The 27,546-nt window shown below is 39.1% G+C and overlaps 1 protein-coding gene across 2 annotated transcripts; it reads left to right on the forward strand.

The window, feature by feature from the left end:
* The first annotated feature begins 1,462 nt into the window (after positions 1–1,462).
* On the forward strand, positions 1,463–26,979 carry KLHL7 (kelch like family member 7). 2 transcript variants are annotated; one of them, XM_074574840.1, is made up of 11 exons: positions 1,463–1,781; positions 5,557–5,659; positions 6,608–6,701; positions 7,859–7,983; positions 9,806–9,981; positions 12,695–12,869; positions 14,306–14,448; positions 19,668–19,908; positions 22,848–23,049; positions 23,424–23,521; positions 25,230–26,979. In XM_074574840.1, exons 1-11 carry the CDS (start codon positions 1,662–1,664, stop codon positions 25,511–25,513), a joined length of 1,761 nt encoding a protein of 586 aa, XP_074430941.1. In that variant the 5' UTR covers positions 1,463–1,661; the 3' UTR covers positions 25,514–26,979. The 2 variants fall into 2 exon arrangements, with proteins under 2 accessions (XP_074430941.1, XP_074430942.1); XM_074574841.1 differs by having other exon boundaries at positions 1,494–1,781; positions 6,585–6,701.
* The last annotated feature ends 567 nt before the right edge of the window (positions 26,980–27,546 follow it).

Here is a 27,546-nt window from a genome sequence, read left to right on the forward strand (position 1 = left end):
AAGTCCCTGCCCAGGGCAGGGGGGTTGGAACTAGATGATCTTTAAGGTCCCTTCCAACCCTAACAATTCTATGATTCTATTATTCTATATAGGAATAATTATTAGATGGCAGAACCACAGAATACCAAATGGAGTACAAAGTCCATCTTACTAAGTTTTACCATAAGGTATGTGATATCAGGAACAAAACAGCTCATTCCGCTATTTAACAAAACAAAGCCTCACTTTATTCCATGCATAAAACTCCCTCCCTTTGAGTCATGGCATTTAGCTGTTCAGCACCTTGATATCTGTGGAATTAAACTGGAAACATCATACAAACACGCAAACAGCAAATTCACACTAAAAATGAAGCTTTGGGTGTCACAACCCAAAGACCCAGGGGATCCAGGCACCAAATTATTTTGGCTCATTCACTGCTTCTGGAAGAGAGGTGGATGCAGCCACCAAGAGTGAGAAGTGGTTGCCTCTGCCTCACGTTTATTTCCCTTCTCAGCCCACGCAAGCCTGAGACACACTTCCACCTTCACAACGGAGGCCGAGGTCCCTCAGGCGTTGCTGGCAGGGCCTCCACCCACATGCTCCAACTTTCCCCCCTTGCTCACCCACCGTGACAGCCAACACCCACCAGCCACTTGGCCAGGGCAGGTTTGACATCCTCCCAGATACTGCATGATCTCTGAAAACACAGAATCATAAAATCGCCTAGATTGGTAGGGAACTCTAAGATCATTGAGTCAAACCATCAACCTCACACTGCCAAAACCACCACTAACCCATGTCCCTCAGCACATCTACTTGTCTCTTAAATCCCTCCAGGGATGGTGATTCCACCACTTCCCTGGGCAGCCTGTTCCAATGCTTGATAACCCTTTTGGTGAAGAAATTTTTCCTAATATCCAATCTAAACCTCCCCTGGCTCAACTTGAGGCTGTTTCCTCTCATCCTGTTACTTGGGAGAAGAGACCAACCCCCACCTCTCCACAACCTCCTTCCAGGTAGTTGTAGAGAGCGATAAGGTCTCCCCGCAGACTCCTTTTCTCCAGGTTAAACAAGCCCAGTTCCCTCAGCTGCTGCTGGTAAGACCTGTTCTCCAGATCCCCTCCCCAGCTTCGCTGCCCTTCTCTGGACACACTCTGGCACCTCAATGTCTTTCTTGTAGTGACGGGCCCAAAGCCAGACACAGTACTCGAGGTGGGGCCCCACCAGTGCCGAGTACAGGGGGACCATCACTGCCCTAGTCCTGCTGGCATGCATGGACGTGCCTGGATCCAAGCCCTTTAGGCGCACCCATCCCCAAAGAAATCCCCCCAAAACCCCACCGGACCGAACGCCTGCTGCCGCCGCCCCCTCCCAACGCCTCCCGCCCGCCCGCCCACCTCAGGGCGCACGCGCTCTGCCGCCCACCACGTGACGCACGCAAGCCCCTCCGCTCTTTGTTTATCCCGCGCTGGGGGGCCGCGCCGGCCGATGGCGTCAGCGCGCCCGGCCCCGCCTCCCGAGGCCGCTTCCGCCGCGGCCAGTGCGGCTCCGCTGTCGGCGGCGCGGCGGGGGCGAGCCTTCTCTGCTTGCCCGGGGCCGGGCGTCGGCCGTCGCCGCCCGGCAGCTGGCGGGCGTCGCGTGTGTCCCGGCGGGGGTGGCGGGCCCGCCGGTGAGGGAGCATGGCCGCCCCCGGGTCGGAGAAGAGCGGCAAGAAGAAGACGGAGAAGAAGCTGGCCGCCCGCGAGGAGGCGAAGCTGCTGGCGAGCTTCATGGGGGTGATGAACGCCATGCGCAAGCAGGTAGGGCCCGGGTCTGCTGCCCCGCCTGGTCACCTGCGGAGGGACAGGGGCCCCGCTGCGGCTGGTGGCCCAGTTTCTCCGGCTGGAGCATCGGCGGGGCCCTTTGCGAACGGAAGCCCCGGGGCAGCAAAAAGATGGGGATGGGGAGCTTTAAGCGGGAGCCTCTCTGCCAGGGACGGGCTGTCCGCCCCCGTGAGCCGAGCTGTCCGCCCCCGCAGTGGAGCTGCAGCGGGAGGAGGAACCGTGGTTTGGTTTCACTGGTCGAGTTCCTTCTTGTGCTTCGTACCGAATGCCTCTGGCCATCGCATGAAGAAGCCAATGGCGGTACAGGGGGCTGGCGGCCTCATCTTCACAAATTTGGACTTTTGGTGCTGATCAGCTTCCTAGGTCAATAGGCTAATGATTATTAAAGGTGACTCTTCTGTTTACCAATAGAACAAGAGTAGTAACCAAAGTTATAATCATACAGGTGTATTTCAGTTGAGCTGTCCAAAATGAAAGAAGTGCTGATTATTACTTTTTTTTTTTCCCCTTAAAAAGCTTAAACTGCTGGCACAAGGGCAGGAAAACAATCCACGTAACTCCTGACATATGGAGAAACCTTTCCCTTTGTGGGAGGAGCTGGCTTGGTTGTGGTACTCTGGTTCGTTTAAAAAACAGTTGTGTAGAGCCAGAATTAAAGCTGCCTCTGAAGCCAGCTGCTCAGGAACACTTGGGGGGCTTTGTAGTTGGCACTATCATGTGTTGTACCTTTAGGGTTCTGTTGCTTGTCTCCTAGTGTTAGTCTCGGCAAAGTCTCAGTCCAGCTTTTAATGCTGTGTTTGTTCATCAGCGGTCCGGGTCCTTGCTTCACAAGTGATACCAGAGCGTTGGCTCTGCCTCTCTGCAGCACTTCAGCCCTGTTCTTCTCTCACTAATCCGCGCTCAGTTGTGTTGTCTGCATAAACCATTTCATGCAACTAAGCTCCTGGGTATGAAAAATCAAATTGGTTTTGGTGACTTCAGGTAGTTGAGACTTAAAGCCTATGATCTACTTTTTCGATGTAGGCTTTGTTTCTGTTCTACTGGGGTAAACACATTCCCAGGTGTTGCTGAGTTCATCACTGTTTAGCTCGTACCTCGGTCATGGTTGATGAGGGGATGCCAAATGCTGTTGTGCTTTTTAAGTAGGTAGAGGAAATATTTCCCCCCCCTAGATGTGTGTGCAGCCCCTAGCACAGGCAAATTGCAGAGCTTTATTGTGCTGCTACTCCAGTCTGTGGCACCACGTTGTTGTTCTGTGTTAGTACCTCATCTTTCAGTATAGTAGAGTTCCAGCTCTCATCTAGTTACGAGTTACTCTAAACAGGGTGGGAGAGGATCAGGATAAAGTGCTGTGAAATCTGTGTGTACTTCGATTCAGATTTCAAAATGTGTTGGGCCCAGAGAGGTATAACTCTGAATTTTGTCTGCTATCAGAGTTTCCTGGAAACTTCTAATCTGAGCTCAGGTGGTGGCTTTGCATATCCCACCCCATGCTGACCACTCCAGAAATTCTTGCATGGTTCATGATGCTCATGATTCCTCCTAAAGGAGTTGTTTGTAAGAGGAGGTTAACTATTACTGGAGGGTGGGGGAAGGGGAGTTGTGATTATATAGTATAAAATTAGGAAATCAGCAGGAGCCAGAGGAAAATGTACGTGTTCATCTGACTAGTTTAATAGGATTTATAGGCAGCTCTTTCTTCTTGTGTTTTGCTAAGTCAAGAACTATGCTGTGGTTATAAAACCTAACTATGATATGAGTTAAAAATTTCCTGTGATGGAAATAGCCGCATGCATATGGAGCACTAGCTATTTGTCTGCATGAGTTTAACGCTGTAGGAAAATGGGCCAATTGGAAAGTACAGCTAATTTTAAAGAGGCTGCTTTTTGTGCGAGCTGGGATCTAGAGGCAGCCTCCATGAATATGGGAGTTTAGAGTGAAAACTATGGACATACCTGTGCTTGGTACTGGTAAGATGTTGGGGACATGTTTGTTTAGTGCATAGAGGACTCCTTGCTCATTTCCAACATGAGGTGGCCCATGTCTTTGTGGGTTTTACAGAGCAATTTGACAGCATGTGCATAAATCCTTTGTTGCAACTTTGCAGCTGAGTGGAGATCAGCCAAGAGTTGAGAATGAAGGTGGGACAGAGTTGTGAGGTGTTGCGAACCTGTTATTTGGAAGATGAAGCGCCCTAATGCAAGCTCACGCTTGGGTGTGTCCTTTGGTTGATGTAACACCAGTCATAAGTTGCCTCATTGAGGTGACTCAATGACACCAATGGGTCCTTTTGGAAAGAAGCACAGAAGTCCTCAGAAGAGCATTAGTTGAAATGGAGCAGTCACACCCAGAAACATCCCAGGGAAAGAAATGAAAATGATGTTCTGTTTTGGTTGACAAATATTTCTTCCCATACCCAGAGAGGCCTTAGAATATCCCGGGTGCTTCAAATGCTGAGTTGAGGCACTAAATGTATCTTAGAAATGCACTGTGGAGTTCAAGCAACAGTTGGAAGTCTTAGCAAAGCTTGGCCACAGGATTTTATGGTATCTTGTACTGCTGGTTTCCAACACTTGTTTTGAACCAGATGTGCTAGGAATTCCAGCTTTAAAGGATTTCCCCTGAAACTTGTCTTGAAAGGTCTCTTCTTATATTGTTTCAATCCTAAATGGCTTAAAGCTACAGATATATAAGGGAAGCTGTATGCCACCCCCCCATCTAACTTCTAATTAAAACATTTTTTTAAAATACATTTAAATGCATGGTATTTTTTAAATACATTTAAAACATGTATTTCCCACAGTAGAAATGCTCTTTTCTGGGGTTAATATAGGGTTGGGTGTAGATAGGTGTTTCTGAAAGTAGTTCTACTGTAGTAGCTGAAAATTAATTCCTGATTTTAGAGAGCAGTGCAGCCCAGTTTTTCTTAATAAAGAAGATGTTATAATTAACTGTAGTATGGAGTGCATTTATTTCAGTCAATATGTTCTTAGAAAGGATACCATTTGATAATCTATGCAAATTATGTATTTTTTTTACCCCAATCCCTTACTCTCCTTTCATGTCTCCTGACGACTTTTATAAGAATTGTCACTTTCCTTTCTCCTTCCACTGTATGACAGTTCAGGTGTAGGGGAGAAACTAACTGCCTATATACAAATAGCAAACAAATAAGAAATAAAAATATTTTTTTCAGTCTGGAAGTTACTTAGCTGCTCATCAGGTGTGGTCCATCAAACCCTTCCATAGAAGTGATATTTTGGGGATACATTTTCTTAAAAATGTTCCATTGAATGCTTTGAACTTGTTCATCGCTTTCACTCCGGTTGGGCAATATGATGTCAGTCTTCAGATATGAGGTTCCTAAAGTTTTTTTTTTGAAAGTCAACAGCTGAGTGGAGAATAGAGCCACTGATGCATGTAAATGCAGTTCGTGCTAGGTGCTGCAGAGCCTACGTTATTGGAGACTGATTTAAATGCCACAGGAAAAATTTAATCAGAGTTGATACATTATTTGTGACCATCCTTAGGGTACAAGTTCATGGGTAAGCTGAACTTTGCTAGTTCTCCAGGTTACCGAACATAACTTTGACTTACAGAAAATCTTTTTATTACATAATACTCTTGAGTTGTGTGGATTAAGCAAAACAATGAATTTCCAAAGCTGTTTTTAAGGAAATATTGTTGAAAGATTTTTGAGAATGTTGATCTTTGTGATTTTTTTTGTTTGTCTGTTTTTCCTCTGATTTAGAAAACTCTATGTGATGTCATTCTTCTGGTTCAAGAAAGAAAGATCCCAGCTCACCGTGTTGTTCTTGCTTCAGCCAGTCACTTTTTTAACTTGATGTTTACTAGTAAGTCTCTTCAAAATTGATTGATTATAAGCTTTCGTGATGATATCCTGTTAGGCTTGTGGCTGACAAGTGGTTTATTTTATGAAAGTGATTAATTTCGGGGATAAGTATGTGAAGATCTCCTCCTTTTGTGTCCTCCTTAAACTCATTTCTGTTCACCCTTCCTCTCATTTTCACTTTAACTCTGTTTTTATCAAGTGTTACTTCATATGTAGGCTCTCTTATTAATTGGGGCCCATATACTGTATTAGAGTTGGTCTCCCTCCCTTAACCCGAAAATTGGGAGTTTTTACTCCCATGACAAAATTTGTCTGCCGCATTGCTTCCCACCATTAGGCATTTCCACATATTAAACAGGTTTTCAGAAGTGTAAATGTTCTTGCATTTACGTTATCTTTGCAAATTCAATTATGTAGTATTTATCTTACTTTGTGTGCCTTGCCCAGGAATTGTAAAAGTACTCTGCTATAAAATGCACATTAAAGTTGAGTACAAATAAAATAACCGTGCCTTCCAGTGGTCAGCTTGTAACTGTCTGTGGGCAAACTTACAGCGCGGTGTCTGGATGAGGGAGCTTGGGGCTGTCTCCGTTGTTATCGACTTGAATGTGGAAATAGCTTTTGACAGTGCGGCGTGTGCTTCCTGTTTTTGGTAATGCTAGCTTGGCAGTCTGTGCTGCAGTCAACAGCATCTATGACCTTTTCTATTTAATGCAGTTTATCATAATTTACATAATACAAGCATGCGCACACACCAGTTACCTTGCTTGTCCCACTGCCCCCTTTCTTTCCTGATTTGCATTAGTAATCCTGGGAAAACAGCTATCAACTGTGTGCAGTTTTTAACAGGTTCCCCACTTTGTATAATCACTTTATTTTCTACTGTTTGCAAAACGTACAATAACTAGAGTGGCTTATTGATGTAGTTTGTCTCTTAATCTATTTGCAGCAAATATGCTTGAATCAAAGTCCTTTGAAGTGGAGCTAAAAGATGCAGAACCTGACATTATTGAACAGCTTGTGGAGTTTGCTTATACTGCAAGGTAGTTTTGTTATTTAAAGCTGACACTTTTTCTAGGAAGTCTGCCAGTTGTAAATGATAAAATCTTTAAATAATGCTTTTATGATTCATCAGTTTTGTTACCATTACGATCCTTTACTTTGTTTAAAGCCTGATGTGACTAGACCTTCTATCCTTCTTCCCTTTTCCTTTTTATATAAACAGTAGGAAGCCCGACAGACTAGAGAGAGTAGTATTTGTCTCCAGAAGGCAATTCAAAGCACTTGACAGCACTTGGCTGTTGGAGTCAAATGATATTTACCATTGTTCTGAAATTCAGGCCCTTATAGATATCAGTAGGCTTTCTCTGTACGGTCATGGTAGCTATTGCACGGAACCATTTCCAGGAGTTATACCTTCATCTCAGGACAGGCAGGCTGGTAACTGTTCTGTGAACAGCATTTCCCTCCCATCTCAGGTTATCCATGTATTATTTTTTTTTAAACAGAGCTTGCGCAGATGTCTAGGATTGTAAACTACTTCTTAATCAGCTCTCATGACTGATGGATGGCAGGCCTTTCATCTTTCTACTAACTGGATTAACTCTCCTTAGGAAGGCTTTCGCCTTTCTTTGAGAGGAGTCCTGTCTATGCTCCATCAGTGGCGAGACAGTCAGTGTCAGCACCCCAGGCAGATGGTTGCCTCCCCTGATGCCGCAGCCCTTGTCTGCAGGCTCTGTACTTTCTCTTGAAGCACTGCCAAACTGGTTGTTCTGCTTGTGCACTCTGGGCAAATCAGCCAGAGCAGTCTTGACAATGAGTTTAGACAGATTTTGCTGGTGCCTGTTTGGGAGTAGGAGACTGTTAGAACAAAGGTTCTGTTCATTTTCTGCTTTGTGAAAGTGGCTAATCACACAAGCCAAAGCAATAGCATGGTACTGCAGAGGGCCTGGGTCAAAGGCTTATTCTTCAGCATCCAGGACAGTTACTCTTTGCCCTTTCTCAGTAAAGTAGAGCAAATTAAAGCAATTTGGAAAGATCATGAAGGGGAGGTTGTGTCTTCAGACTGTGTGTGAAAGATTCTTGGGCAAATAGCAGGGAAATAATTGTGCCATTTATGTGAATTGGTGTAAGTTGCTTTTTTTGCTACAATAAAGTAAGTAATTTTAGTGATGCTAGTTTTACACCTTCTGTTTTGCAGAATCTCAGTTAACAGCAATAACGTCCAGTCTTTACTAGATGCAGCAAACCAATATCAGATTGAACCTGTGAAAAAAATGTGTGTGGATTTTTTAAAAGAGCAAGTCGATGCTTCCAATTGTCTTGGTAAGAGAAATGCAGACTTAAATTTATTGTTTATTTTTTAACTTTGCTGTTCCTGAAAAAGAGATGGTGTTGTCTAAAAGACAGTAATACTTGGCTAAATCCAAGCGTATAAAAATAATTTTGCTGTGAATCTGAACTGGTGTCCCTTGGCATAGACAAAACAATCTGGCAGTTGTCTTGCCAGTATCGGAGTCTGCTGACTGTGCTAGGTCTCATCCCAGCTTGGCAGCACCCTGGAGTTTCTTGTTTATCAGAGAACATCAGCTGTTTAGTGAGGTGGAGCTTTCAGTTGTTGTTACTGTACTTGGAGACAGAATTTGACAGAGTTGTAATTTCTACAAAACTAGCGTACCTTCTAAAAGTACAAACAGGATAAGTTTAGCTTACTTTTGTTTTTAATCACTCTTAATTTTGACTGAAACGCATGAATGTCACTTGTGTAGGTTTGATATTAAATATGTTCTGTAGCTGTAATGTGAACTCAGTGTTACAGAAAAGGTAAAGTAAACAACTAGTAGAACTAAATGCTTTTTCATGCTTAAGACTTGGTGCTGCACTTTATTTAACGAAATATTAAAGATAAACTTGTTTATAGGGTTTCTTATTGACGTTTGCCATGTAATTCTCCCAGTAACATCTCAATCACATTATAAACGTTTATAATATCAATAGAAACGTTTTGCAGAGTATCTGAATTACAATGATTCAACTGACAATTTGGTGCAGTACAGCTGTGGCTCTGAAACAATTGCTGGAAGACAGACACTACTTTCTAAGGAAAATGCCACTTATGCTTGCTTTGAGGCATATTCCCTCCTCTGGTTTTTGTTAACTAGAAAATTAATTACGGTCTTGCATACTTTATTGCTAATTTATAGCAAAAAGGGAGATAAAGATTAAATCAATTTTTCCTCAAGTCATTGTTTACAAGTTGAAATGTGTTCTGTGTGCAGACTCGTATGCAAGTTGACAGTTCATTTAAAAAAAAAAAGTATATTTGAAAGAAAAGATGTCTTATTTTGAATCTCTTGATAGATTCATACACTCAGATTTTATCTTTCTAGTTTGCATTTTACTACTTAGAGCAGCTCAGACTAATTGTAGCCCATGGGTTGTTGAGTTGCTTCTGCCCCACTTGCCATTTCTTCCATAGAAGGAGGAGGAAGACCATGATGAGCAACACTTGCTGCTGAAAAGCTTTGTGCTTATCTGGTTTCTAATGGGAAGGTTGAAAACAGTGCTTCTCAGTAGCAGTTGCAATTTATACGTTTATGCCAACCTGCCCTTGCAGCAGCATCAACTTGACTTTTTTTGTGTTGGTCTGTAGCAGACTGTGCTACCTGTATAGAAAAGTCCCAGTTCACCATGACTCTTGAAGGAAATTTGGCTTGGTTGGTGACTGCTGCTGCGTAAGCAGGTCAGGGGAGGTTCTAAAACCTGGATCCAGTTTCTCAAGCTGTTCTTGTTAGACTTTGTTACTGTGATGTGGCTCAGACCTGGTTATGGTGCTGCTGTCTGCCTCGTAATGGGAAAGAACCAGGGAGGAAATAAAGATAGTTAATAGGGCAAGTGCTTGCAGGTCTGACTCTCCTATTAGTTCGGTAGGGACAGGGATCAGCAGCTTGTGCTTATCTTAGTTTGTCCTGAGTTGCAGATGAGTTATGATAGAATGTGTTTTAGAGAAAAAGAAAGCATGGTAATAAATATTAAATTGGGGTTGCAAGTAGTACTGAAATTACAGTAGTTTTATTCTATTTTAATATATTAAAGGTAATTGCAGTTCAAGTTTGGAAGGGCTTTTTTCTTAATTTTTCCTTCATAGGTATAAGTGTGTTAGCAGAATGCCTAGACTGTCCAGAACTGAAAGCCACTGCAGATGATTTTATCCATCAGCATTTCACTGAAGTTTACAAGACAGATGAGTTTCTTCAGCTTGATGTTAAGCGTGTGACACACCTCTTGAACCAAGATACGTTGACTGTGAGGGCAGAAGACCAGGTGAGATCCCTGTTTCATACCAGCTAAGAGCATTGAACTTCACTATCTTCTATTTAATCGAGAACTGTTTTAAAGTATTTCACTTCTGATGTTCCTACAGGATATGATGCGCATAATTCTTACTAAATTGTAGAATAAAAGATGCATCCTAGCTTGGTCAAAGCCAAATATTAATGAATATCCATATTTCAAGTATGGTTATTATTGTGTGGTGTTGCAGCAAACTAGGAAGAAAGAAGTCATAAAGGGAGTAGGCAAAACAGTTTCCTTCATCGAGGTAGCTACAGGGCTTCTGATTCTGTAGTACGTGAACTGAATTACGTTTGATGTATTATGGCAGTTGCTCGTAGATTGGGGTTCATGTGCTATTGGTGAAAGTGAACTACTTCAAGGTGGTAAACAAACTGTACCTTAATGGCTGCATGTCTCGACCTGAATTATGGCCTCATCCTATTTCAGAGAGGAGTTGCTTCTGATGGAAACATATGCATGCACAAGTTAAGCTTCAGGAACTGAGTGACTTGGAAGTGAGATGAACAAAACTCTGAAAGCTAGATGCATTGACAGTGATGGGTTGATGGAAGGCCCTTATTTAGGGAATGGACACAACAAAGTTTAGGTGGCTGAAAGGAGCCTGGAGTTTTATTCAAAAGTTGTAACCTGTGGTAGAAATTACATTCACAGCTGTCCTGTTTGGAAAGCTTCATTCAGTTTATAGCATAGCCCTGAATGCTTGTTTGCCAGCTTGTTCTTCCTGCTGCAGGAAAATAGGAAGAGCATAACTGTGTCCGCACTGCAGCCCAAAGAGGTGACTGCAGGATGGTTGTAGCTGCCTGGTCCTTCTCATAGCTGCTCAATCAAATCTACTGAAACCATACTGAAATCTTGCCTTTCTAGCTGTACTGTTCTGGTGCTTGAACTAGGTAATTTAAGTTTGTTTGGGTATGTCATCATGAGTTGACTCATACCTTTGAAGTGCAACGTAGACTTCTCATAGTCAAGACGGTATGTGTATCCGCTTAGTAATGGATATTTTCCTGATTCTGAAGTTAGCTTACATTGACGAAAATGCACTAATTCTATGAATCTCTTGTATTAAAAAGTTTCAATGAAAATAAGAATTACTAAGAGCAGAAGATAATATCAGGTGACTAGAATATGATAGTTGGCTAGTTATAAGTATAAATATAAGTACGTCACAGGTCAAAATTCTTGACGTGTGCTGGGAAGAGTTCAGGTCACAGGGTAACATTCTCAAAGCTAGAAGTGGTGTTTAGCTTGCAGCCAAAATGATGCTTTGGAATTTACATTCTTGAAGTTCTGTTAGTAAGGTAGGATGGCATGCTTTAACTTGGCAGCAGTCTTAGAAATCTTGTGTAGGCAGCATGGCATCATTAAAATTCCTTTATGAAAGTGGCAGTGTGCAGTATGAAACTGCAGGAGTTTGCCAGTGATACTAAAGGAATCTTATTTCTCAGGAGTACTGCTAGAAAGTTGACATACTCTAAACTTTTGTATTGGAGGAAAGCATATTTGTTTAGCAAAAAAAGGAAGGTGGCTTTCATTACTAGCTGTCCTGTTTTTCCTGTATGGAAGTAATGTTTCTGTTGATGAAGGGGTACAGTGTTTGTGTCCCAGTCAATCTATTGAATTTCCTTAGATGATAGAATTGAGCCTTAAATATTTTTTTTATTTCTTTACTCTCCCTAGTCATTTTGCAGGATTATAGCTGAGGTGGTTTAACAGTCCTTCTGAATAACTCCAATTCTGCCATTAAATACCTTTTGACATTATATCTCAGTCACTCACTGCTGATTACTGTGATCGGCTTCAGCCACAGGAGAAGGTATTGACTGTGTTACCGCACATAAGGACGTTAGTGCTGACTCTGAAGTGGCAGCAGAGTAGATAAGCTTACTATGTCTGAGAGCAGCATTGAAGTATCTTAGTACATAGCTAACATTGGATTTTCATTTCATTCATTCCTGACGCAGAAAACCATCATAAATAAAGCAGATTTCTTCATTACCTTCCCTGTTCTCTGCCCTCTAAGAAAACCCATTATCTTTTCTTGTAAGAGGAGATAGAGAGGAGGCTTTCTGAATGCTAAATTTACAGCAGTTTGCAGCTAAAAACTTTAATTTAAATGGTCCCCTAAGACACAACAATAGCAATATATTTGGATACCCAACACTATGATTTGATAACAGAAGCAGTTTCTCAGCTCAGGAGACTATATCAAGTAGAAGCTATTTCAGCATTTCTGGTGAAGTATTACCTGGGTTTATGACATGGAACTGGAAGCATCTTAGCCTTAACTTGGTACAGGGGTTACCCACATTAATGTGAACTGCAGATTCATGCTTCCCATTTGGAGAAAAAGTGGGGGGGAAAAAAGCTAGATAGCAGAAGTAGTGTTGTGGGGTTTTTTAAAGTTTGTAGATGGGTTTTATGCCATGGTTGTGCATTTGTTTTACTTCATGTCTGAGCATTGTCTTTTTTGGTGGTTGGTTGGTTGTTTTTTTGTGGGGTGGGTTTTTGGGGATTTTTTTGGTTTTTTTGGAAGATGGTGATGGATCCCCACATACTAAACTTTTAGTATAAGTTAACCTCCAACAGGCAGAAGAATCAATTTGGAGCATTATAGTTTTGTTATTTGTCTTATGGTGTGGTGATGTACCTTATTCTTTGCTTTCCTTCTCTCTTGTTTAAGGTTTATGATGCAGCAGTCAGATGGCTGAAGTATGATGAGCCAAATCGCCAGCCATACATGGTTGACATTCTTGCTAAAGTCCGATTTCCTCTTATATCAAAGAACTTCTTAAGTAAAACAGTTCAGGCTGAACCACTTATTCAGGATAACCCAGAATGCCTTAAAATGGTGATCAGTAAGTTGACCTCTAGCAAAAATCTTTGTTCTGTATAATTAAAAAAATGCTGTGGAATTTTTGAAAATTGTTTGCTTTAAAATGCTCTGACAACATTTTCACATTAAATTCATCTAACTGTGTTCCCTCTAGGATGCTGTGTTTAGTTGAAGTTGGATTAGCAGATTATCATGTAAATAAAACCCATCGTATGTAACAGAGTGTGACTTTCATTTCTTTTCTCCTAGCAAATGACATGAATTCCATGATGAGTAATGGAATGGAGATTTTGTCAATGAGTTGTTAGGGTAATTGGAAGTGTTAGTGTGGCTTTGGGACAGGCTACTAACTTCAGTATTGTTCATGTGATTAATAAAAGAAATATTATAAGTAAATACTTTGAATATTAAAAAGCTTCCCTAAGCAAATTAGAATGTTAACCATATGTTGTGCTACTTCTGTCTCTGAGATATATACTGACCATTGAGCCTACAGGCAAGTTGCATTCTCAAGGCACAGATAAGATAGGGAGCAAGCTTCGCTTTTGTTTTTAGACAACATTTGTGAAATTCTATCGTGTAAGAAATAAAAGCCTAGATGTTGATAAATATTCTGGAAGGATATCTTTTCATTTCGGTAGCAGTTAACTAGTTGGCTTCATTTTTAGTGTAGACCTAAAAAATAGTATGCAACTATTTTCCTTCAGTCAATGAGCAAGAGTCAAATTAACCTATGTGTTGGTAAGTATTTGCTGACCATCAACATCTCAGTCATACTTCTAGTGTGACATGGATTTGGGTGCATTGTTTAAGAAACAAGAATTTTTGTTTGGCTGGTTTCAGTGGCCTGTAATGTCACTAATATTTTTGCATTCTTTCAAGTGTGTCTTAGGAGAATGCTTATTTTCTTATACCAATTGTAACTAATATTTTTGCATTGCCAAGCTAAGAACAAAAATGAGGGGTTTTCATGAGGTACTAGAGATGCCTTCCTTATTAATCAGAACTTGGGGGGTGAGGAGGCAGGCATGGTTGACTCCTCATTGCATTCAGGCCTCTTCTTTTAATGTTAGTATTGTCCTCTTTAGGCTCCCAGTTCTGCCATTCCTTTTCTTTGGGTTTGCTTTCTTTTTGCCTGTTTCAGTGCAACAAATTTAGTTGCTTGTTAATATTGGCTAAATAAGCTAATCGATAAATTGGTATATAACATGAGTCCATATTCATGTCCTGTTTTCATGTGCAGCAGGCAATTTGAAATAGGGTGTAGGTCTGGATGTATGCTCCCATCCTCATGTGCTGCTGTGCATTCTTCCCTTTTAAGTCAAAGCTGTATAGGTGTAATGTAGCAACTTGGTTTCTCCCTTTTCCCTCCCCTCTTCCCCCGACCCCTGCCTCTGAAACATCTCTTTCCATATATGAGCCACACTGGTTCTGCAAGAGTTGTTTTCTTCCTTCCAGGTGGGATGCGATACCATCTACTTTCCCCAGAAGACAGAGAAGAGTTAGTGGAAGGTACGCGACCAAGAAGAAAAAAACATGATTATCGCATTGCTTTGTTTGGAGGCTCACAGCCCCAGTCCTGCAGATATTTTAATCCAAAGGTAATCGTTACCTCAGAATGCATTAAGATTCACTGTTTGTAATCTTACACATTTTATTTGCTGATGATATTAACTAAGACACAATGATCTACAAAACGGTATTAGGAAGGATGTATCCCCTGTCTCTTGGGTATACAGTTGGAAGAGCACGGTTAATTAGGTGTTTTCAAATCTGTGTACCTAGATGTAGTATTTAATTTTGAATAGAATGATTATGTGTTTGTTTATTGGCAGTATTAGATATGGTGTTCTGGTAAATCCATCTGAGTTGAGAATTGATTGGTATATGCATCCCACAGCTGGAAATAAATAAAAAGTCACCGAAACATCAAGCAATTAGTTAGGAATATATGAAAGTCTGTATGCATGTGCATGTACTTATGTGTTCAGAGAATAACTCAAAGCAACTTCTTTTTAGCACAAGTTTAATTATTGGCTTGTATGTTAGTGTAGAAGCCAGTTTTAGACTGCAAGGTGGTTTTTTCAGTGCATTTATTATAAATATGTGACCATTTCTAAATCCTAATGGTTCACAATTTTCTTTTTTCTTAAGAGTATATAAGGAGAAGAACTGGGAGCCAAGTATTATGTAAATGGAAAAGAGTGAGTTTCTACAACAAAAAAATTAGAGGTGACCAATTTAGAGCAAACAAGCTTTGCCTGAAATTTGTTTCCATGCTTCCTTAATAAAATCAAACCACAGGAATGGTGTATATTTCAGCTATGCAGACTAGATGGTCTAGAAACATCGGCTGCATACAGAAGGATTATCCATACTCTGTTTTACCAGGCAAGCACATGCAGAAAAAAGTTGCTACTTAAACATCAGGACTCTCTTAAGTTATGAAATCACATATATATATAACATTTTGTTGCAGAAATTCTGGTTGTTCTAACTCAGCGTGTGAAATGCTTGCTATAATTTCAAACAGTTTTGGCTATAAAGTTCATACAGATAACACACAATGTGAGCCCTGTCAAATCTAATTCGGAATGAATGAGCTCTTGGGATGTTTTTTGAACTCATCATTCACATCCCTTGTGTAAGATAAAATTGAAGACACCTTCTTGGAGCACCAGTCAAGTCTGGGGAAAAAAACCTACCAGCTTTGACTTAGCTTGAGAGACATTTGATATGTATTTTTAATGGGAATTCCAAATTCCTAAATAGTGACCACCTTTTTCCTTTATATACATACTCAAGTAATATAAGCAGTACTCCAACTGGGGGTGAGGAGGTGAGGGGAACGGAGCACATTAATTCTTTCCTTTCCAAGGTCTGAGTTGGGGAAGCCTTTGATCAAGGCATTCATCCTTTTCAAACAGTTACTTGGTTTTGGCATTTTAAAAAGTTGTATTTCACCCAGTATGCTCTGACCTTTCTTGTATTAGAAGGCAATCAGATCAAAGTTTCTTTCTCTTAATCTCCAGTAACTTATGTTGGAACAAAGCTAATTTTAGGCAGGATGGAAACTAGATTTGAGACTTATTGTCCCAGTCATTAATTGGCAGTGGTGGTATCAGCATAGTATGCATGTGGTCTCTTTACCAACCTAACTGATAGGTTAAATTTCAAAAGTGCATAATGTCAACGGTGGTCAGAACTCAAAAGATGGGTGGTGTTGCTTCATCACTCTTCATAAACTAATATAAGCCCCACTAGTTGTCACCGTGTGTTTTCCAAAAACTTAATCTTGTTTGAAAAACAATAATCTCAGTGCATGCTGAGTGGAAGTGACAGGCAAAGACTTACAATTAAAGGAAAATTATGTATACAGTTAGGTGATCTTCAGTCAGACCTAAACTATAATGTTACAAAGAAATCTCTCTTGTGGACAAAAGTTATATCTATATGAGCCTACATAAAGCATAGGATAAAATAGCTTATTTTTTCATGGACTTTTTGTCCAGACATAACACCAAAAAAGAATTGAGTTGGGAAGAAATTTTGCATAACTGCCTCTTGATCGAGCTTTTTGGCCTTGCATGTGGATTAAAGGGGTGGGGGGAGGAGGAGAAAACTGGGTAATTGGAGATCTTGATTCTAACAAGCATGTCTTCCTTGAATGTTTTCCTAGTGCTTACATGCTTTCTTGGGTATTCTTAGCTAGCCTGTCATGTCTTGTTGAATAGCTTTTACTTACTTCGTTTCCAACCCTAAGCTATTTAAAGGTCCTTTTCTGGATGTTTTGCTTGAGTATCTGAGTTTGATCTTTAACTGTGGCAGTAGCTTCTTAAATGCAACAAACCAAGGATCCAGAACCCCTGTTGAATTAGCATTGTGTGCATGCAAAAGAAGTGTGGGATGTAAGGCTCCAGTGAGTGCTGCAAAGACTATATCATATTTAACTCACTTTAGTGTTATCAAAAAATCATGGAATGTCACAGAACAAAGAATTAAGGTTGTGTATGTACTTTTGCAAGGTTAGGACCTTGGGAAAGAAGTGAAATTCTGTTTGTGAACTGATTGAGTAGTGACCTAGTCCTTCACTTGTGATTTTAATTAAATTATTGAATATAATTAAATTCTTGTATGTCAACTAAAGAAACCATTCAAAACAAAGGTTACATTTTTCCTGAAAATACTTTCTCAGTTGTAAATGATAGAAATTTCAATAATTTTAATACTATAAAAACAGTGCAAAAAAATTTAACTTTCACCTATTGCTTTGCACACAAAATTAGTCTCTAATGTTGATCTTCATTTCCTTGTTGTCAAAAAGGGTTCTTTAAATAAGAATGGATTGGATACTGTGTGTTATTTGTCGAGACTGTTAGCAGTATTACTTTGTCTATATTTGTTGTCTTTGTAACTTCTATTTATGCATGTACTTCATCAAGAAAGGAAAATGATGCAACAGGACAGATGCAGATGGGCATAAAACTTGTGGGCAATATTTTGAGTAGAGATGTTTGTTTTCAGAATGCTGCTAGAAATCCTAGATGTCCTATTAATGGTGGTGGGAAGCATTTTCTTGTTGAATTTTCTACAGAATATTTTTTTAAAGCTGCTTCTTTTTTTTTTCTTTTCCCAAGTTGGAAATGAAATACTTGTTTTATGAATTCTTCATAAAAATGTATATAGGATTTTATGGGATTTTGAGGCAGCAATATGCTTATTCTTTTGAAATTGGTGTCTCTAGTGACCAGAAATGGCTGGAAGTTTTAACTTTCTAACAGTGCAAAATCGAACAATGGCAAGTAAAAAGTGACATATGCCTGGCAACACTATTTCTTGATGATTAAGGGAACCAGCATACCTTTTATGAAGACACAGAGCTATTAGTGGGGAGGTTGTCCGTATATATGTCTGCTGTTTTCCCTGACAAACTTGGAAGAGGAGGTATCAACTGAAAGTGAGGAAAAAATCTCAAACAAAAGGATGTACTCTTTCACATGGCCCATAATTACATGTGCCGTTCTTGTCACAGGGTCTTGTGGCTGCTAGGGGTTCACATAGTTTTAATAAGTGATTAAATATGTTCATGAAAGAGATAAAAGCCTTTCAAAACTATTAAATACAAAGGTATAGCTTCTGCCTCTAGTGTCCTGCATCACAATTGTTGAAAACAAAGATCATCAGGGAAAGTGTCACCATGTACCTATCATGGCCTTTCTTTCCCTACTCAGCCCCTCAAAAATGAGGCTTGCCACTGCCCAGGGCTGTGTGGATCTTGACTGTGGCATAAAGCAGCTCTTCTGCATAACTCTTAATTGCGTAAAATGCATAAATTTAAATCAATTCTATGTGGTGCAGGCACACTGAAGAGCATTACAAGAGAATGATCTAAATCATCTCCTGCTGAAATAGGAGGAGACTGCTGAGTATGCTCAGGTTATGGCTTTTCATTTGATAAAGGTGTGGATGAAATAGTAGCTATGAATTGAGGCCATAAAAGTGGGTCAGATCACAGCCCTTTATAACATTAAGGGAAAACAACAGGATTTTTTGTAAAAGTGCCAGAAGTTTGAGCTGGGAAATATGTTGATCTTGCACAATGCACTAAGACATTTTCTTAAGATTTATGCAGCTATTTATTTTGCCATGCTGTAGTATGGCTTTCCTTTCTAGGATGCCTGAGGACCTGTTTCTCACCATAAAGGGCCACATGCACCTGCCAGCTCTTCTTGATATGGGGGATGCTACAAGAAAAGATTGTAAGATGTTTTGGACTATAACATGCTCTGCCTCTCTTTCTTTGAACCCCCATGTAGGAGTCACTGTTCTTCCTCATTGACCAAGGTGTTTGAAGTATGTCCTTGCTAAGAAAATGTAATGATGTAACGTCTTGTGTGAACCATTACAATGAAGGTCATTCAGCAGGTTGAGCTAGACCATCCTGAGGTGGCACAGATAACAGTTAAGGTCCCATACTTTCCTGTTCAGTATAGGATAAAAGCTATGCTCATGGAATATGTGAGATGCTATTACTCAAGACGTGTTTCTTGTGCTGTATGCTATCCTGGTCTGCCATCAGTTGCTGAGTTTGGTGTTCTTAAGGCTTTGGGTAGTGTTACTGCCCATACCAGATACTCGCCGATTTTGCCAATCCATGCAAAATCAGTTTCTAGGCAACATGACTGCCAGTATTTGTGATGGAGCATTACCCTATTTCTCATGCTATCAACTGTGGATAGCTATAGATCATTTGTGTTTTGTAAATTCTGTAAATAAGCTTCTAGTTGTCATGGTAATAAAGTATGTATCGGAGCTTTTTAACTGAGTTGCTTGTCAATTTGGATATTATCTTCTCCTTTTTCCATCGCCTTTGTTTGGTACATTCTGTATTATATTTTTCTTTTAGAAAGAATCTGTTACTATATGTAAGATGTCTTTTTCCATTCCTGTAAAAGAAAGTGTAATCCTATTTTATTGATCACATGCATTGTTTCTAGCATGATAGCAGCAGGAGGTCAATTCTGCTGGGGAAGAAAAATATCTGTTTTTCAGGGAAGCTATACTGGGTGCACACAGGGGATGAGGAAATAGAAATTCATAATGTCATGGTTCATTGCAGCTAACTATGTCTGTGTCTAAGAGAATTTTTCAAGAGTACGACTGAGGAATATTCTTCAATAAACAGTATTCATTTTTGTTTTGAAAAGGAACTTTAAAACTGACCATATCTAAATCTCTATGAAAAGCTCTTTTTGAAAAACACTCACTGTGCAGGTAAGTGTTATAATCTATTAGACATTACTTGTTCTTTGTAATGCAGGATTACAGCTGGACAGACATCCGATGTCCCTTTGAAAAGCGCAGGGATGCAGCTTGTGTCTTCTGGGACAACGTAGTTTATATTTTGGGTGGTTCCCAGCTCTTCCCTATAAAGCGAATGGACTGCTACAATGTGGTGAAGGATAGCTGGTATTCCAAGCTAGGACCTCCAACACCTCGAGATAGCCTTGCAGCCTGTGCTGCTGAGGGCAAAATTTATACATCTGGTGGTTCAGAAGTGGGTAAGACACTAAAAATCTTTAAAACAAAACGAAAAAAAAAAGCACAAAGAAAGATACCTGGAAATTTTTCTGTTTCTTGCATGACTGTTGAAAAGAAACTGCACGTTGCCATGTTAGCCTAATGAGTTTATTTTCCCATATTTAGGATTTTATCCTCCCCACAATCCAACAATCCATTTCTGTTTTGTTTTAAAAGTGGTTTCACTGATTGAAATGAATAATACTTACATTAACTAGAGCATAAAGTACACTGCAACTCTTAAGAGTTGTAGTTACTAGGGACAAGCAAATGTATTTTGGGAGTCCCACTCTGCTCTTGTCTTCCTTCGGAAAATCCACAGAACTCACTGTGATTTAAAATTTTCTGTCATGTATGGCCAGAATAGCACCATTTTGACCATGGTATTACTAGTATACAACATATGTTGAGCTTAATGAAGTTTTTTATAAGGGGGGACAGGAAAAGAGGGTGAAAAAATGCTTTTGAAACAATGCTTTTGGTAGTGAAATTATACCTGGCCCTGTAAAGGAATTTGTCCAATTTTTCTGTCAAATGACAGAAGTTATCTTCTGTTTGTTATTCTGTTGTTTTGCCTCAGTAAATAGAGAAATACTACTTTCTTTAGACATTATTACTTATCCTAGTAAAAAAAAAAAAAATTAAGACTGTTGTTTTTTTCTCTTACCAAGAAACCTGGTGGGTGACTTGTTATAGCAACATTTTAAAATTATTGTTTTTCTAAATACGATACATCAGAAGCAAACCCTAAGTGGGAATGTAGGTATGCTATATCCATAAAAATACAAAGCTTTAAAAAAGCCTGTGTTCTGGGAAAGAAAAAAAGAAAACACACACACATGCGCACGCACACACACACACACACACACCCCCACCAAACCCTAAAGCTAGGGAGAAATTTTCTAGTAAATCCTTTTGAGTTCGTCGTTGCTGCAGAGGGAGGTGAGCAGAGAGAAAAAAAAGGTCATAATCGGTGCTTAACATTGATAAGTCACTTAATGGGAAGTTGTGACATTGAGGTAATGTTACCCAACTTCTAAAATCCTGAGGTCTCACGTAGCAGCAGATTAGACTGCTCCTAGCCGCCACCTAGTGTATACATGTGAAATAGCACCTTTCCCATTACTTCAAATGGGCTTAACTAAGGCTGCATTGGGAAACTTGGAACGCTACAAAATCTTATAGATCTTCCGAGTTTCCCGCATGTCAGCATGATACAAGCTTTGATTGTACATTTTATTTTCTAATACATTGTAATTAGTTAGTACAATTGTAATGGAAACTAAATTAGTTTTCTTTTAAATCCAACCTCACATTACTGCAGTTTCACTTTGTTATCCGTAAATATTATTGAAGACAGAATAATAAAAGCTAATAATTAATTACGGAGGGTTTTTTGCATGTATTTTTTTTTCTTTGGAATCCAGTGAACACTGTTTGGAGAAGTCTGTCTATCCTGAATCTAGTATTTTCTCATTTGGAGCAGGCAATTATGTGAAACTATTAATTGCTGAAAAAGCTGTAGAGAAATATAAAAACTGCATGCTTTTTGCATTGATTGAAGAGTTTGGAAAACAAATTACTGTGCCAGTCCATTACAGAAAACAGGGCTTGTTTTCCCCTTTTTGAATGGATGGGAGTACTGTCTTATTTGCAATAGTTATCAGAGTTTAAAAGCTAAACATAGTAGATTCTTCCACTATATTTAGATGCAGGAAAAACATTTAACATTATACTGACAGCATGCTGAAAATGGAAGCTTTTACCTTTTTTTTTTTTTAAAAAAAAAAAAGACATTAAAGACAGTTCTGCTGTATTTTCCATAGACAAGAATTTCTACAACTTCAAAGCAATAAGGATGTGTATTTACATCAAGGAAAAAATATGTCCCACTCTATACAGTTCTTCGTGATACTGAGAATTACATGGTAGGAGTAAATAAACACACAGTATATAGGAGTCTGCTCTTGTATTTTGCATCTGGAAACATAGCACTGTTTTGAGGGTTCAAATCCCCAGCTGGTCGCAAGTGCTGCTAGTGAGAGACAATTTTTAGAAGTAGAAAGGCAAGGAAAAAGGGGCACAAAAGAAGGCACCTTTAACTGTTCTAGGTGAATTTATTTATTGAAACAAGGGGGAGAAGGATTCTTGTTCTTTTCTGAGAAAGTTGTATCCAGCCTTCTCTGCTTTGTCTGTGGTTCAGCTAGTTACCTGAGCACCAGTCTTTAAGCTTCCATCTATCGTCGTTAGAAAAATTGGTTCTGATTTCAGTAATAGTTTTACTGGCCCTTGAGGGAGGAGTACACAGACTTTGCATTTCCAGAAAATAAGTATCTGCCAGTCCCCAGGAAAAAAGTAAAATGGTGAGGGATAGCCGTCTTGTGGTTACTAATAATTCAGGAGTATGCTGTGGTATAATCAAGCTATCTAATTCCAAAGGCAACAATTATTCTGAAACCTGGGCAAGTCACATTGCTTAGTACAGATTAATGAGTTTTTTTCTTGAAGTTTACAAAGCTCGTTTCATCTTCGCATCTGAAAGTTCAATATATTTCCAAGTAGTGAGAGTAGCATGAGATGATGAGAATATGATCATAATTTATATACATCTCCGTTCAGTGTTTATTCCCTCCCTAAAAAAAAAAAATCTCATAATTTGTTTTTGGTTTTAAACACAAATAACAAATAGCAATTTTATAAACTTCCATATTTTGGAACAAGAGTCAAAAGAGTTCCAAGTATGTGCTTTCTGAAAAGTCCCAAGTTTCAAGTTGGTTAGTTCTGCTTTTGGAGATGGGAAAGCAGCTTTCCCTTTTCAACTAACAAATAAAGCATCAATTTGATAATTACTGTTAGACTCTTCTCTAGAAAGACAGCCATAAAAATTAATGCCACTTCGGTGGGTTTCTATTTTTTTAAGGAAATTCTGCACTATATTTATTTGAATGCTATGACACAAGAACAGAAAGCTGGCACACAAAGCCCAGCATGCTGACTCAGCGATGCAGCCATGGAATGGTAGAGGCGAATGGTCTCATTTATGTATGTGGAGGAAGTTTGGGAAACAATGTTTCTGGAAGAGTCCTAAATTCCTGTGAAGTTTATGATCCAGCTACTGAAACGTAAGTATTGTATCAATTCTGATTATTTTTGGTCACTTGTGGCTTTGCTTGCTCTGTAAATAACTGAAGTATAGATTAATAGGAAGAATTGTATGTGGTAAGGAATTTTCCTGAGTTAAGCAGTAATAAATTAGTTATTTGTAATTTTACTTAAAAAGTAGTTTTTCTTAAGCAGGTTTATTCCATATTTCCATATTTGTGGAAGGGGAGTCGGACTAGATGATCTCCAAAGGTCCCTTCCAACCCCTACCTTTCTGGGATTCTGTGATATTTCATTTTCTTAATACTAGGTTTTATTTACATATTTTATACTTATTTTTTTAGGTACTAAATAGTGAGCTTTCCTGTTTTTGTTTGTGTTTTTTTTTCCCCAGATGGACGGAGCTGTGTCCAATGATTGAAGCCAGGAAGAATCACGGGCTGGTGTTTGTAAAGGACAAAATATTTGCTGTGGGTGGACAAAATGGCTTAGGTACTTTAATTCCATTAATTCTCTAGCAGGTTTCATGAGGGCCTTTTTTCTTTTGCAAAGAATTCATTCTGCTCTGTTCAGCTGAAAAACTTTGAGCAGTACCATAAAACACGTCCTGTTGTCGCCACATCATTGTTGTTGCCTTCTTTCTTTCACCTCCCTACTTCACTGTATCTTATTTCTCAAACTCTTTTACTAATGACAGTGCTGTCAAAATTCAGATATGTACCCATACTGTAGCCCAGTTCTGCAGTAGTTATAATGGCTAAAGCAGTCATTAGAGAAAAGATAACTTCTTTTTTTTTTAGTTGTTCATTATGTATTTTGAGAGCATTCTTGCATGAATGCGTGTTTAGTATTCTTTTGAGAGACAGGTAAAGGTGTAGCCATTATTCTAGGAACTTCAGTCTAAAAACTTAAAGCTAGTCGGCTATTTTTAAAGTGGTGAAAAAGCGAGAACTTTTTTGACTGCCCTAGTTTTGAAATGTGACTTATTGTCATGGGCAGGTAATTTATGAGCTGCCTGTCTCCTTGTCTTTAAAACTAGAATAATAGTAGTTTATTTCCCAAGAGAATTGAATTTTAATTACACACAGTTTCTGAAGTGCTTTTCAAATGAAAATTCTCAGCTATGAGGTTTCTTAATCGCTATTTATGGTAGTTGAAATACTTCATTTCAGATTAATGCTATTTTAGAATATAGCTTGTATTTTAATTAGCTACTAAAACTCTTCCAGCATGGTTGATTTCTAATGCAAAAACATCAGTAGATGCATTTTTGCACAAACATTTTATAAATCAGTTGTAGCCAGAGCTGCCATTTTGCAAAATGTTAGTGTATTCACTGAATACTTATTTTAGAAGTGTGTATTATTGAACGAAGAAGCTAAAGTATTATTTCATCATTCATATTCTGTAGCCTGACTGATTAATTTTTCTTATTGTTATATAATGGGGGAAAGCTATGGTTGGGGTGAAATATTTGTACCTCTTAACATTTATATAAAGGTTTCTTAATCTCTCAGGTCTAATAATTCAGTACTGGAAGTGAAAACTGTGACTCCTATTATGATTGTTAAATAGGGATAACAGGTTGTTTGTAGATATTGTGAAGTGTAATTACCAGCCTATTTTCCTAAAAAAAAAATTAAAAAAAAAATCTATTTTTCTTCAATAACTTTTGATTCCCTTGGCCCTTTTCAAAGGGACTTAGGCTTTTAAACTTCAATGATTTTAATATCATAATGGAGAGAGACATCCTCTATCAGTAAATGACCAATTTAGGTAAAGGTACTGGTGACCCCTCTAGAGTAAAATGCCCTCACTATAGGGAAGTTTCAGGTGGATTCCTGCATTTTAGTCACTAGCCACAAATCCGTAAGAAATTCAGCATTGTTAGTTGTTCTGTTCATGAAGTAATGTGTTAGGATCTCTAGAAAGCATATAATGTGAAACTTGTTGCAACGCATCTGACTTTCAGTCTCCTCTTTACTTTTCTCTATTTCTGTATTTATAAAAGGGTAAATTGGTAGTTTAGAAATCTGTGGCCTTTTTTCGAGGTTGTTTGTTTGTTTGTTTTTAACTCTAGGGTTTATGTTTTAATCTAAACCTTGAAAATAAAGACTAAGTTTAATGAAGCATTTGTATGCTCTAGTTCACTCTGTATGGTATAATGTAATAAGCGGTTATCTATTTCGTTGCTTTGTAGGTGGCCTTGATAATGTAGAATATTACGATATCAAGATGAATGAATGGAAGATGGTGTCTCCAATGCCATGGAAAGGTGTAACAGTGAAGTGTGCTGCCGTGGGATCTGTAGTCTATGTCCTGGCTGGTTTTCAGGGTGTTGGTCGATTGGGGCACATTCTTGAATATAATACTGAAACAGACAAGTGGATAGCCAACTCTAAAGTCCGTGCTTTCCCAGTGACAAGTTGTTTAATCTGTGTTGTAGACACTTGTGGGGCAAATGAAGAAACTTTAGAGACCTGAAGACCTGTAGGAGACGTTGAGACATTCTTCAAGGACTTGGGGAAAGATGGCTATTGGTGCTTTGCTTCCATGTTTTATTGAATCTTGTTAAACTGAGTAACAGGAAAAACTGAGATGCGGTCTTTCAATTTGTATATACAGCACATTGTATAACATGGATTTCGTCATGCCCATTTTCTTGTCTGTGTTAAGAGATGGGGATGTGTTTTGAGAATCTACTTACCTAGCTGAAATCATATGGCATCTTCCTTTAAAAGGACTCTGTGTGTGGCCTTGTCAAAAATAGACCAAATCCAATTACTTAAAAGAACTCAAAGCATTTGATGAAGATAAGATTTATGATTGTCATGGTTTAACCCCAGCCAGCAACTAGGACCATGCACCCCCACCCTGAGTAGGGTAGGGAGAAGAGGGAGAAAAAGGAAAAAAATCCACTTGTGGGCTGAAATAAAGACAGTTTAATAGAACAGTAACGGAAAAGTAAATAATAGTGATAAGAGAATATACAAAATAAGTGATGCAATACAATTGCTCACCACACAATGATCAATTGCCCAGCCTGTCCCAAGCAGCAGTTGTGGATTTCTGCCCCCCGGTCAACCCCTATTTATATATTGAGCATGATGTGTGGACTGTTCCTTTGTCCAGCTTGTCCTGTCTATGCTCCCTCTCAGCTTCTGTGGGAAGCTGAAAAAGTCCTTGACTTAATATAAGCATTATTTAACACATATTGGTTTAGTTGTGGCTATCAACATTATTCTCATACTAAATCCAAAACACAGCAGCTACTAGGAAGAAAATTAACTCTGTCCCAGCTGAAATCAGGACACTGGTTAAATGACACTTTACTGAGCTCAGTTGTAGAGATTCTTCATTTAATAAAGGTGAGTAAATGCAGCTTGGGTCATGAGAAATATGGGCAAAAATCTTTCTCATTTATACCTACTTGCAGAAATCTTACTAGAACACAATGAAGATTTTTCCTCAGGAAAAGACCAAGGACAGCAGTATAATAAAGATTCCCATGGTAAATGGGGATAGGCTATACAGCTCTCTAGATTATGATAGCTACCCTCTTCCAGTGACTTTCTTCCATCATTTGCATGACTGCGTAGCAATTTTTAAAGTTAGACGGGCCATAATACTTTGCTAATGACATCTTTGGCATTTTGGGGAGCTTTCACAGACAGACCTTTTTTTTATTTTATTATACTGAGGTAGGGGGATGGTGGGGGATGTTAACAATAATTGTGCACTATAATTAGCAAGTTGGAAATTTGGGATTAATTTTCAATGTATCTTCCCAGGCATCATACTGTACATACTGTGGATGCCAAACCATTAGCAAAGATGGGAATAGGACTGGGAAAGCAAAGTCAATACAACAAATGTATTGATTTTATTCTTGAAAATGACTGTTTTTAAAATGGCATGAACCAAGTCATTAAAGATACTTTCTAGAAGTCCTCTAAAGTTGCACATGGTTATTAATCTCTGGTTTATAAGCATATAGTTCTGTAAATGTTTCCAGCCAACATGATAGTGAATTTATTCCAGCGTGGAAGTTCAGCTTGTCAAGCTATTGGTGTCAATAGCATGTACATCTTCCAACTTCTGGAAGACTATACAAACGATGTATGTATGTCTGTCCTGCTCCCATGTTAGTTCATTAATATCTTAATTTGACACCTCTCTTCTAACTTGCTAATTTTTTCAGATCTGTTTCTATGAGACTATCGAGTTAACTTAAAAAGTTGGTGCTTGCCTACCTGTACCTTGTGCATTGCTGGTGGTGTGGATTTTTAGTCTGTTTTATATGTGAAGATCCTCCAAGTTCTCCTAAGTAGTATAAATTCCAGTTTTCAAAGTCAGTTCTTCTTTGTAGACTTCCTCCTCATTTTCTTCCTCATCCTAACAACTCTGCTTGTGCAGAAAGTAGTGGATGCACTCATGGGCTTTTAATAGTGGTTCCTGCAGCTCAGTTCTTTATTTAGTAGTAAGCGAATGCTATAAGACTTCATGTTCCCCCTTGC

This window comes from Larus michahellis, chromosome 2, assembly GCF_964199755.1.
Source record: "Larus michahellis chromosome 2, bLarMic1.1, whole genome shotgun sequence".
Lineage (NCBI taxonomy): Eukaryota > Metazoa > Chordata > Aves > Charadriiformes > Laridae > Larus > Larus michahellis.